Genomic DNA, 11,678 nt, shown 5'->3' on the forward strand with positions numbered 1-11,678 from the left:
AGATCAAGATCGACCCTTGTCTCAACAGAGAATGCACGGTTCGACCCTTTGCCCGCTTTTTTTGCCCTTTTCCAAAACAAAGTTAAAACGGGTATATCCTTAAGGTTGTGTTTGTTTCATTGCGGACCTGCGATTCATGGTGATCTGAATATTTATGAATCTAAGATCAAGCAATCCTCCATCCAACCTTAAATTCATGACCATGCTATCGAGATCATCCTCAGGTTTCAAAAAATACACCTTTTTTATGCAACCTCAATCATAAATCAGAGGACACAACTTAATTGATAATGCTATTGCTTCTATTATAAAATAGAAAGCTCTGTAAATCATATTTTGACAGCTTCAATTTGTTCTTGAATGGTTTCGCAAAATGGTAAGTGGAATGAATATGGATTTGCATAATGGTAAATGGACCAACGGTAACTAATTATGACCACAAAAATCATGCATCAAGCTGTTTCACTATCATTAGCCAAGGTCGATATATGCACATGCAATTTCAATGCAAATTTGCCCGCATAGAGACCTTCCTAATTAATTTGTTGCCAAAGACTAAAGAATAACATACAACGATAAAACCAGCTATAGATACTCCTTCTCAGTGGATCTAATTACTAAAGAAATCAAATATATAATTTAAACGTCATCATATAATTATCCACAGTTTGAGTTAACCACATGTTTAACCACATCATATAATTATCCAACGTAACGTCCCTTCTAGCTAGAAAGACTTTTTGTTGAACACTATTTATCTGGACTGCAAACAATGGATGCACGACATTCTAGTTAGTTAATGGGTGTACTACATCTCACTTAGGTCCCAAAGTAGCACTGATCCTGACGACAAAGGGAAAGGGGAAGGGCCCTTGGCCTCTTTGGGGTATCTCCATCTTTCAGCTACAAAGGCATTTCATGAACTTATTGGTTAATTTTCAGAACCTTTTACAGTTAACTTTCAGCCTAGTACATCAATTTTGCAAATCTAAAAAAACCTTTCCATAAGCTTACTAATTGTACATTTGTTAGTATAAAATGCTGAGGAATGTTATTAATTATCGGCAAGTATTGGCTGATACTGATCATTTATCAGCCCTTGAAGACCCGATAAACTCCATACCAACTCATGTCGAGTGTTGTAGCCCAATTTTAAAACTTTGATGAATTTATTTTTTTTTTAAAAAAAAAGCAAAGGAAATTACAAGAGCCTACTCGAGCGTATTGAGTCAAGCTCGTTTAACTCAAACTCAACTCATTTACAGACTCAATTTTAATTTAAGCTCGAACTCGACTCGACGACAAAAGAGTCAAGTTCGAATGGAGCTTACCCCGAGCTCTACTCACTGAACAACCCTTACTTTAGACTAAAGGTGATTTTTTTTAAGCTTTTTTAATTTTACTTTATCCTAGTAAAAGAAGAATTTTCTCTTTCATTTCTTCATCACATTTTTAGATAACGTGAAAAAACTCAGTCAAAGCACTTAATGTCATTTCCAGCATTGTACTTTGCTTTTGTTTGGACCTCAGAACAAAATCGAAAGTAGTGACTGAGGAAAACTTGATGAACAAGCAGAAGCAGAGAGGAAAGGAAAGAGGCTGAATGAATGAAGACAGACTTCGCACTTAACTGGGAAGCTGCTGTTTCATAGGTGAGTCATAAATATGTTCCTATTTTTTACAATTGGGAAGTTGCAGTTTCCTAGTTCTGCAAATTTTTATTATATGGTTGAGCGCACTATAGGTGGTGGACTATGAATTTGTAGGCACAGAAATAACAACCCAAATGGGTTAGATACATCTGTATCGATCTTTTGCTTGTCGGTCTATACATATGATATTGGATCCTTGCTGGGTTGATCATCATTTATGTGGATCCAATTATTAATTGAACTCAAACTTGGTATGCAGTTTCATAGTTGAATATGAATATGATACTCAGTTGGGGACCTGACCCGATTAGAGATATAATTGGGGTGTTAAGTTAGTGAGGTGTTCAAAGGAATAAGATTCAAGCAAGTTTGAATCCCAATACATAAAATCCGATTGGTTGAATTCAATCTAAACTGGATTCCCAGTCTAATCCGAGCCATTTCCAATCCCCAACCACGGCGATGGGAAAAAGGATAAAACTGTAAGTGCACAAGTAGGACTCCGCTCCGTCTCTTTCCCGCAGCAAACCAGTCCTTCCACAGAGGAGGGAGAGAGAATGGGGAGGAGTCCATGTTGCTCGAAAGTTGGACTTCTCAGAGGGCCATGGTCACCGAGAGAAGACGAACTGCTCATCAGTTACGTAAACGAACATGGCGAAGGTCAATGGAAGTCTTTACCCAAGAAAGCAGGTTTCAGTTTCACTTCTTTGCTTTTTCGATGCATTATGTTATGTGTGTTTCTTGTTCTCACGCCTGCAATTGTCACGCTATATTTCTCTCTGTTTTTGGCTGTTATTCTTTCTTTTCACTGAAACATCTTCATGGGTCTTCCGCATATTTTACTCTTCAATTCACTGGAAAAGTAATACTGTGCTGCTCCTGCGGACTATTGTGCTTCTCCTCCTCCTGAAATTCTCTTGGGAACTTAACCTTCTGCTGTTTCTTTTAATTGAGGAAAAGTTACCATGAATCAGATCCTGTTTTGCTTCGATAAATTTTAAGGGTGACACCTCTCCATTTACGTTTTCTGACCCCCTCTTTCTCTCCGTTCGACATTCCCACGACTCTCTCTCTCTCTCTCTCTCTCTCTTTTTAACGTTTGATGAATGCCTTGTGCTAATTAATTAATTAATTGAGCATTCCCATTTTTGTCGGCTTTCTCCCTCAAACTCACTCAGGGCTCCTAAGGTGTGGAAAGAGCTGCAGGCTGAGATGGATGAACTACCTGAGGCCTGGTATAAAGAGAGGCGGCATAGGCCAAGATGAGGAGGATCTCATCCTCAAGCTGCATGCTCTTCTCGGCAATCGATGGTCTCTCATTGCAGGCAGGCTTCCGGGTCGCACAGATAACGAGATCAAGAACTACTGGAACACCCATCTCAGCAAAAAGCTCAAGAGGAATGGCATCGACCCCAACACCCACAAACCCATCCTCGGTTCCTTTTCTCAATACAGCAACGATGGTGTATTTCGTCCCCGAAATCAACAATTCATGCGGAGAAGGTCTGCCCTCAACACCAGAAGCAACAAAGGGAAGAACGGCAGAAAGGATCACGTTACCGAGGTTACAGGCTCTAGGCTTCATATGCCTAAGGCAACTAGAGTCATACCCAAAGTACCACCGCCATGGATGCGTCGAGAGACAAAGGTCCTGCCCATTTGCGAGGGTAGGAACCATGGCAGCAAAAATGGTGGCGAGTTCACTGGTGGTGGTGGCTCTGATGATGAGCTCTGTAGGTCGGGTTCCGCTGTGTCGCTTCTTGATCAGAATGTAGGTTGGAGTGGAAACGGTGAGTTCACACAGGAAGTCCACGGTTATGATCACGGCGAGGGATCCACGCCTGAGATTTTTCAGCTTTGGCACGATCGCGGTCAGAATATTGTAAGTGATGATCACAGCGTAAAGATGAAGATTCATGAACCGAGTCTCGTCTGCTTGGAGGATGAGAACATGCTGTTGGATTCCTTCATTCAATCTCTCATGGACTGAAGGTTTAGCTACAATGCATCACTTTGTGGTTCATATCGTAGTTCTTATAACCACTACTACTTTTTCTTCATTCTCCCTCTCTCTCTAGTGAAGCAGTAAGTATGTCGCCATGATCATGGGGTAATGGCTCCAGGCTGCTGTTTAGGAAGTATAAAAGAAATATATGTGACTAAGCTTTTGTTCCGTTAAAATAGAATAAAAGAATGTTGAATGGAATCCATGAATGTTTTGTAAGTTCACTTCCCCTTCATCAAATCATCTCATACTCGTAACGGCGACCATGATCCGTCAGAAAAGACGGAGCATCGAGACGCAAAATCTGGTGAAGGAAGAACAATTATCTTCATGATCGAGTTGAGAGAATGGTACTACTGAGGGCCAAAGATCAGATGATGTGATTAGATGAGGATTATTGCCATCGATCTGAGCAAGAATCTAGTTTGCTGACCGTTTCCATCCTGTTTCTAGGATGCAGCCAAGAACCAAAAGTTAACTTCAGTCTTGATATTTCAGGAACAAGCGACTCAACACGAAACGTCGTCCTTTACTTGTGTCAACAAGATATCGTTTTTGCAGAATACGTGCGTTCAACGCCACTGTAGAAACTCAACTAAAATGACAAAGTTTATGTCTTCCCTGTCAAGGCATCATAAGATCTGTTGCGTGAAGATTTAGAACCCCACATGCCACCACACGACTTTCACTAATGGAACGGAGAAACTGGAACTTTGGAACGGCGGCAGTGAAGAGCGTCCATGTGTGCGCAGCAGATTAAATTTTAATTTGGGCCCGCGACCATGTCGTCACTATCCGCATTAAACTGATTAATTTTAAACATTGTTTAGCAAAATAAAAATAAATGCCTCAAGGGGCCTAGTTGCCGCAAGGCAGCTCACATTCAGCTAAAGGGTCTAAGATTCCAATCATGTGGCCATTGTCCTTTCATGCATTATTTTTTTTTGTCGTCAATGTTACCTTTTTCAGTGCAAGCACTATACTCGAGTTGAAAGATATACCATCATATTTTATATAGAGAGTTTTTCGCAAAAGGCAATTATTTTTTCTAAGTAAACAATTACAAAAAAACTTGAATGATCAACGTTTTTAATTACCAACATCTTTTGGTCTATTTGGAGGTTAGGTTGAGATTTGGGATGCGCTCAATTGACATGCATGTTGAGAAAGAGACATTGCTTTTACCATCTTATTTACGAGAAAAAAGTTCACAACGTCACATTTTTGTAAGATATATATATATATAGCTATGTTTCAAATGTTTTTGTTTTTTTCCTGCTTGTGCTTTTGACAGGTTGGTTGATACATCGATGACAGGGAGATATCAAATTTACGGAAACAACTTCACTTATGGTAGTTGAAAATGACCCACATCTTCAGAAGGCATTGTTCAGTGTTATGCTGCTCAGCGGCCTTTCTCTCCAACTTCTCCTTTGAGCAAATTTAGACGAAACCCTACCTAACCTCTTGCCCATAAACTGTGCCTTTTTCTGGCAGTAGCTTGTGGGCAACCTTCTTGGATTTTTTATGTTTAAGCTTTCTAAGATCACTATGTAAAGTATGTAACGTTGGAGTAAGTTTCTGCTCATCAAGACCATTGATTTGTTGGGAGGATACACGAAAAGAGTTCCTTGAAAACATGATGCTTAGCGTTCCTAAACATGCCAAGCACGGAGTGTTCGGCTCTATGGTATCATTTCTCTATCTTCACCTTTATTTTGTATTAATTTGTAGGGAAATTTTAGACATATAATGTGAAAATGGAACCAAAGTTTTTCTTCATTTAACGAATACAAAAATCATGCATAAAAATGTTACCATTTTTCCCTCTAAAAATAGCATGGAAAATATTCTTAATTTGTATTAATATAGCTTGGCTTTCCCTGTGGAACTTTCCAACATTAATAAAAAAAACTACCCCATGCTTATTTTGAAAGAAAAGTATGTTTTTTGGATAAATTAGTGATCATCGCACATCAATATTATTGGACATAATTAAGACACTAATATAAATTAACGAACTTACGAGCTACTTTAGTTAAAAGTATTTTGGTCACTTTTATTACATAATTAGCCCAAGCCTAATTGACCACCTTTGTAGAAGCAGCAGCAGCAGCAGCACACTGATTTAGTATAAGCGACATCGCATCAGAATCATTTTTAAGACCAAGTTTTGTATGAATCTGAATAAAAGCATGGTCCAGATATAAATCTTACATGTTATATTGGATCGAATTTAAATTTAGTAATATCATATAAGTTATATTTGTTTATGTTTATGGCTCAGTGCTATATCCATCAGGAGTCATATGGGCCACTGGAGGCTTTCAATTTGGAAGCCGTTATTAAGAGAGTGAGTTGTGTGCACTGTGCACTAGGATATAGTGGTGCATATAATCAGCTTCCATTGTGAGCTTTGCCTAGCGAAGAATTGTGGCGTTCACCGAAGATATTTTGTTGGCTGGATCCGCTTGTCAGTGACATCATAATTAATTTGAGCCTATTCAATTCCAAGATTTTATTTTTAAGTGATCAGATCTGAACTAACCCATCGCATATTTGATTGCTGCAGTAGGCATGAAATGTTAAGTAATTGCGAGTTCTCCTTCTGAATTTATAAGCGCATGTTTTCCTAAGATTTAATTATTATCTATAAAATGGGAGAGTTCATACGAGTAGGAAAATATTTTAGGATATATATCGTGCGGTTTGTTTAGATATAAGTGGAGTGTTCCACCCACACCGTAGCATTGATTTTTATTGGTCTTTATTTAAGGAGAGAAAAAGAAGAAGAAAGGTTTTACAAAATGTCAAAACCAAAGACTGTAGACTGCTATGCCTCTTTTTCCATTAAAACCCACAGTTTATACCTCCGTGTTTTAATTGATTAGCTGCAACTCTAGTTGCGCAACCACATGGACCCCGTTCATGGTAGAACCAAACTTGAATATACATTTCAATGTATCTAATTGAAAATATAGTTAGGTTATTAAATGTGGAGCCCGTTGATATCATAGAGTTTGTTAGGAGTTTTTTTGTTGTAACATTCCAAATGTTTAGTATTGTATTAAAAATTGTGTGAAATTTTCAAAGGTTTATAAAATAGATCATTAATGAGATGATTGTCGTGATTTCTAATCTTTTTGGAGTTGGAGCTGAAACTACTAGAGGGTGAATTGAGATCAGCCAAACCAAGGGCTCGAGCACAGGAGTGAATCGGGTTGTTATAATGGTATCATAGTAGTTTCAACACTCGAACCTGGAGTCCCACACGCGTAAACGCGTGTACCTTAAGGGGTGGATTGTAACGCTCCAAATGTTTAGTCTCGCATTAAATATTGTGAGGAATCTTCAAAGACTCGTGCCCATGAGTGGATCGAATTGTTGTACTTGTAATACTTGTAATGAATTTTGGCATGGATGACGTAATCAAGACCATCTTTTGTTTATTTACTTCTATAACTTAATGAACCACACTAACACCGTATTAATTTTTTTATCGTAGAATTCTTATAAGAATACCTACAATAAACCAGCAATCGGTTAAACAGCCAATCTTTTATATATGCTCCACTCATTTTGATTGTTTGAATCTGAACATCTATCGCTCATAGTTTTGAACTTGAACATATTCAAAAAGTAAAATGTAATTAAAGACAAAACGAACTAGGTTGATATTTGATTACACACGGTAAATTTTTGTCCGGCCAAGGACGGGCAGCGGAACTAGTTACATGACCATCCCCATTTGGGGGGTGTTAGTGGCACCTGGATACAGCGACTTCGTCCGTTTCGCTTCGCGTATCGTGTGCCGGTGATGTTGGACGATTTGCAGCGTGTTCAAGAACTGACCTCACAGAATCATAGAGATGCAAGGCCGCCATTGTTGCAGTACGCCCTTAATGCTACTTTCTTAAAACAATGAACCACATTTTGTCATGGTAGTGGGGTTTCCGGTGTGTGGTATCCTGGTAAAACCTGTAGTGCATAGCCTGGTAATCTTTTGGGCTTCACCAATTTGTGCTAAGCAACCAACCAATGGCTACGGTGACGAACTCCCCATGGAAGCATCTGCTATTAGACGCTTTGCAAACCAACGCCCATCTAAAGCAATCCTCATTCTTCCAATTGGTACCCTCTTCCTTCTCTGAAACAAGAAAAAATTGTCAAGATTTGTTTTTGTTTTCGCATCTGCAGCGTGTTTCTGGGTACCTTTTTCTTTTGTTCTTCGGTGAGGTGCGTTAAGGGGTATCTCAAATTTCAGGCGACAGTTGGTTGCAATGGTAAGCCTGCCAATAGGACCGTTGTTTTCAGGTACACATATGAAAACTATCTGAACTGTTTGTTACTGAGTTGGGATTTTTTTTTTACTTTGGGCATCGATTGATCGCAGAGGATTTCATGAAGGATCACAGAAGATCGAAATCTACACCGATTCGAGGAGTCATAAGGTTGGCATTTACGGGATTTCTCTTGAGTTGTTACACCAGTCGAATTTGATGTATAGTTATGTTTTGGTGTTTGTCATGTAGGTTGATGATCTTAAGCGCTGCCCATATGGGGAGGTAGGTTCTTTCATCCTTGATAAATTAATTCCCGTGCGTTACGTTTGATTGTAACTTCGGGCTGGGCATAAGTTCTCTTTTGTGGTTCTTATTGCAATTTTTTTTTCTCTTAGGTTAGGTTCAATGATTTTTGACAGAGCTGTATTTCTTTCATAATTTTTTGGTCTCCGTTGTTCAGATATGTTGGTACTTCACAGACACCTGGGAGCAGTTCCGAATCAATGGCAAAATTGAAATGATCGATAGTTTTAATGCTGATCCTCTCAAGCTGCATGTGGGTAATGCGAAATTGTCTGTCTTTTACATTTCCTAATGGCAGGCTTTCTGTTCCTGATTCCTTTTGATATTAGAGTTTTCGAGAGATGACTATTGTTGTCTTGGTATTGAGTTCATTTGCGGCCATTGAAACTTTATGGAAATTGTTATATTTTGCACAATGAGGTGTATTTGATAGGAAGCTTCTTGCTTCCAGCTACGTGAGTGGGTCATTCTGATGTTATTCAGATGATAAATGAATCCCCATGTTTGAAGGGATTTTGCATGTGTCTCTGGGATAATGTTGAACCTTTGTTCACAATGTTAAGGTTTTGTGATGTTCTGTTGGGTTTAGGTGTTACATAAATAATGTAACGCCCCTTCTGCTGTGTGCTCAATACTAAATTGATTTTTTTCATCTAACAGTGCAAATTTAGTAAATAGGTAGCATGAAGGAGCTATGCTCAAAACAACTTTGAGGAACATGTCATGAATATCTTAACTTAGCACTTATCAGAAGTGTTATTTTGCCAGATAGTGGTGATATTCCCTGCCCTGAACTTATACAAACTCCCTGGCAAATAAAATAAGCAGATGATGAGAACGAGGGGAAGATGATTAACTCACCAAGGTTGAGCAGCAGATCTGCAGAGAACATCATTGGGCCAAACTGCTTGTGAAACAATGACCAGCTTGGCAAACTCTTGGTCTTTGATCATTTTGTTAACTTGACATTCTTAGCTGGCGCTCTCTGACGAGGTCATTTGCTAAATGAACTGAAGCCAGTCTTTTTGAGCACATGAAATGAAATAAATTTAAAGAAAGAGTGCCTTACAGGCTGGAAATGAAATATGCTGACTTTTGCTTGTCAGGTTTCTGACGGTGGGGCTTTAGCTTTATAAAGGGAGTGAACCATCACCTACTCTTATCTAACTCTCTTCTTGTCTTTTACACAATTACCCATCAGTTCCATAGTAACCAGATATCAGATTTCTATTTCTGTAACTGTACACGTCCATATATGGCTAGTAGTTGCCTTTCACATAGATAATTGCTCCAGATTTTGGTTCCAGCAGTCACTTAGAGATATGTAATGTTTTATCTACTGCCTTTTTCTTTATTGGGTGATTTGTGGTGCCTGGAATTAGGATCTGGGCTTATACTCAGAAAATGATATGTTTAAGTGCTATTCAGCCACTAAATTCCTGAGATATAACTCAGGAAAACAAGGAAACCTTTTTCATCTTTCATTTTGACGAACAAGTTCTGTTCCACTGATGCAGCTACTACTAAACTTAGGTACAGCAACAATAATTGAAATTTTCACTAAGAGCACCTTCACGTATGCCAGTACTGCTAAGATCTTATTGAGATTTTGACATGTCATTCAGTTCATAATTTCCATACTTCCAATGAGTTTGATTTGCAGTATAAAGTTGGAGAAGTCAACATATGAAAGCTCTAATTCATTTCAAGTTCTGAGCTGCAATGACCCTACGCAACTTATCAAGGGTTCATTCAAAGTAAAGGCATGGTGTTGACAGTAGAATTTTTGAGCTTGTTGTTACCAGAAAAGAGGATTTAGCTTCGAGCATGATTGTTGAGGGAAAAAAAAAACTATCACTACTTTTTGTTAGAAATGAGGACTTGACTAAAATTAATAATACTTGTATGTGTGTTTTTGGTACAAAAATCAGATGGTATAAAGAGATAAGTGCCTGGATGCCTTGGAGGGATGTTGTTAAGTTTAGTGGCTTGGTGGCTTGTAGAGACAAATAAAACAATCTATAAAATTAGACAAATATTGGGGGTAATATGGATAGCATTATCATTATTTGTGTCTTCAGAAATGGAAAGCTTTTTCTTGTACTGCTTTCTCATCATGTGTTTAACTTGAAGATGGTTAGTGCGACGACTAAAGCCTGTGATTGGAATTTTCCATATAAGAAGCATTTTCCTGCTAGATGACAAACTATTTTTTTCCTATGATCTGCTATCTAATTCCTATTTCTTTGTTTCTTAGCTAAGGGAAAAGGCTTGGTTTGCTAGTTCATTAAAGTCGAGAATGCAGTACTTGGGGTGTGATCCTGGTCGCCCATATATAGTTTCTGAAACACCGAACAGCTACAGGCTAGAACCAACTGATGGCCCTGTTGATACATTTTGCCTTCTGGTATTAGATCCTGAGCAGGTCTGATATCCTGATTTTCTTTTAACGTAGCTCTGATAGTACTGTGACACTGTCATTTAGACAGATATCTTTTTATTCTTCATAAGAGAAATATCACGTAGGCAAATTGTTATAGTCATGCAGTGGACTGTTCATTGTGCATTTCAGGTTGATTACTTAAATCTGAAGGGAAACGAGAGAGTCGTATTCAGAGTCAATCCTGACAATCCTGAGTCACATGAATGGATTGTGGAGAAGATAAACCCCTGAGTCTCAAACTGCTTTTCCATTGGCGAGTAACCCCTTAAGTATCAGCTGTGAGAGCCAAACTTCTTGAACGAGAAAAGATACGCTGTATATGCTGGTTGATATATGCAAACTATTGTTCCACTATTTGCTCTCTACCTGCCCTCTGTTTATATGCTGCGTTCAGGATACAAGCTGCTACAGTCATTCTTACAATTGTGCGACATCAGCCTTGAAAGTTTTTCCTGTACAAACAAAGGAAAATTAAAGACATTCAATTACATTTCTTATCAGTGTTTTATGAGAAATCTAAAGCATCATTCTTATTACAGAAATAGATAGCATGAAGCTGTAAGCACCCTGGAATGGTAAGAAACCTTGGAGAGGTAACATGCGGCAGTAAAGAAGTAAATAGCACGTTGTTGAAATCATCCTTACAGATTATTCTGCCCTATACTTGTTTCCGGTGAACAGTAGTATACCATGTTATATGTATGGATTTGCCTTTTTTTTTGGGTCATGTTATAAATGGATCAGGGTATCACGTAACCTCCATCTGAATTGTTTAATAAAGGTTAATAAAGATTTTCTAATTCTCCATACACTAGTTGCTTTTCCTGAATTTGAACTCATTGTCAAGTTTGTGATTATCAGAAGCTAGCTTTCAGTATCCAGGACATCAGCTGTTTGGTCAGGACAGATTCGTTTTAGAGGTCTAGAAGGGCCAATATTCGTACTCCTAATCGCCAATCATAGTGTTCAAGTAGTTACTAAGGGAGGACGTG

General features: G+C 38.5%; 2 protein-coding genes across 2 annotated transcripts; both read left to right on the forward strand.

The window, feature by feature from the left end:
* The first annotated feature begins 2,171 nt into the window (after nucleotides 1–2,171).
* LOC116260873 (myb-related protein 308-like) lies at nucleotides 2,172–3,848 on the forward strand. Its single transcript, XM_031639394.2, has 2 exons — nucleotides 2,172–2,342; nucleotides 2,831–3,848. Exons 1-2 carry the CDS (start codon nucleotides 2,210–2,212, stop codon nucleotides 3,640–3,642), a joined length of 945 nt encoding a protein of 314 aa, XP_031495254.1. The 5' UTR covers nucleotides 2,172–2,209; the 3' UTR covers nucleotides 3,643–3,848.
* A 3,556-nt stretch (nucleotides 3,849–7,404) lies between these two features.
* On the forward strand, nucleotides 7,405–11,186 carry LOC116259968 (pyridoxine/pyridoxamine 5'-phosphate oxidase 2). The gene is made up of 7 exons (XM_031638008.2): nucleotides 7,405–7,788; nucleotides 7,922–7,971; nucleotides 8,051–8,108; nucleotides 8,190–8,222; nucleotides 8,401–8,496; nucleotides 10,501–10,668; nucleotides 10,816–11,186. The coding sequence occupies exons 1-7, from the start codon at nucleotides 7,696–7,698 to the stop codon at nucleotides 10,915–10,917; spliced, it is 600 nt and encodes a 199-aa protein (XP_031493868.1). The 5' UTR covers nucleotides 7,405–7,695; the 3' UTR covers nucleotides 10,918–11,186.
* Nucleotides 11,187–11,678: the final 492 nt, after the last annotated feature.

Source organism: Nymphaea colorata, chromosome 9, assembly GCF_008831285.2.
Source record: "Nymphaea colorata isolate Beijing-Zhang1983 chromosome 9, ASM883128v2, whole genome shotgun sequence".
Lineage (NCBI taxonomy): Eukaryota > Viridiplantae > Streptophyta > Magnoliopsida > Nymphaeales > Nymphaeaceae > Nymphaea > Nymphaea colorata.

Coding starts and splice junctions, on each gene's coding strand:
- LOC116260873 (XM_031639394.2), top strand. CDS start 2,210: ATGGGGAGGAGTCCATGTTGCTCGAAAGTTGGACTTCTCAGAGGGCCA. Junction 2,343..2,830: donor GTCTTTACCCAAGAAAGCAG/GTTTCAGTTTCA, acceptor AAACTCACTCAG/GGCTCCTAAGGTGTGGAAAG.
- LOC116259968 (XM_031638008.2), top strand. CDS start 7,696: ATGGCTACGGTGACGAACTCCCCATGGAAGCATCTGCTATTAGACGCT. Junction 7,789..7,921: donor AATCCTCATTCTTCCAATTG/GTACCCTCTTCC, acceptor CTCAAATTTCAG/GCGACAGTTGGTTGCAATGG. Junction 7,972..8,050: donor AATAGGACCGTTGTTTTCAG/GTACACATATGA, acceptor GATTGATCGCAG/AGGATTTCATGAAGGATCAC.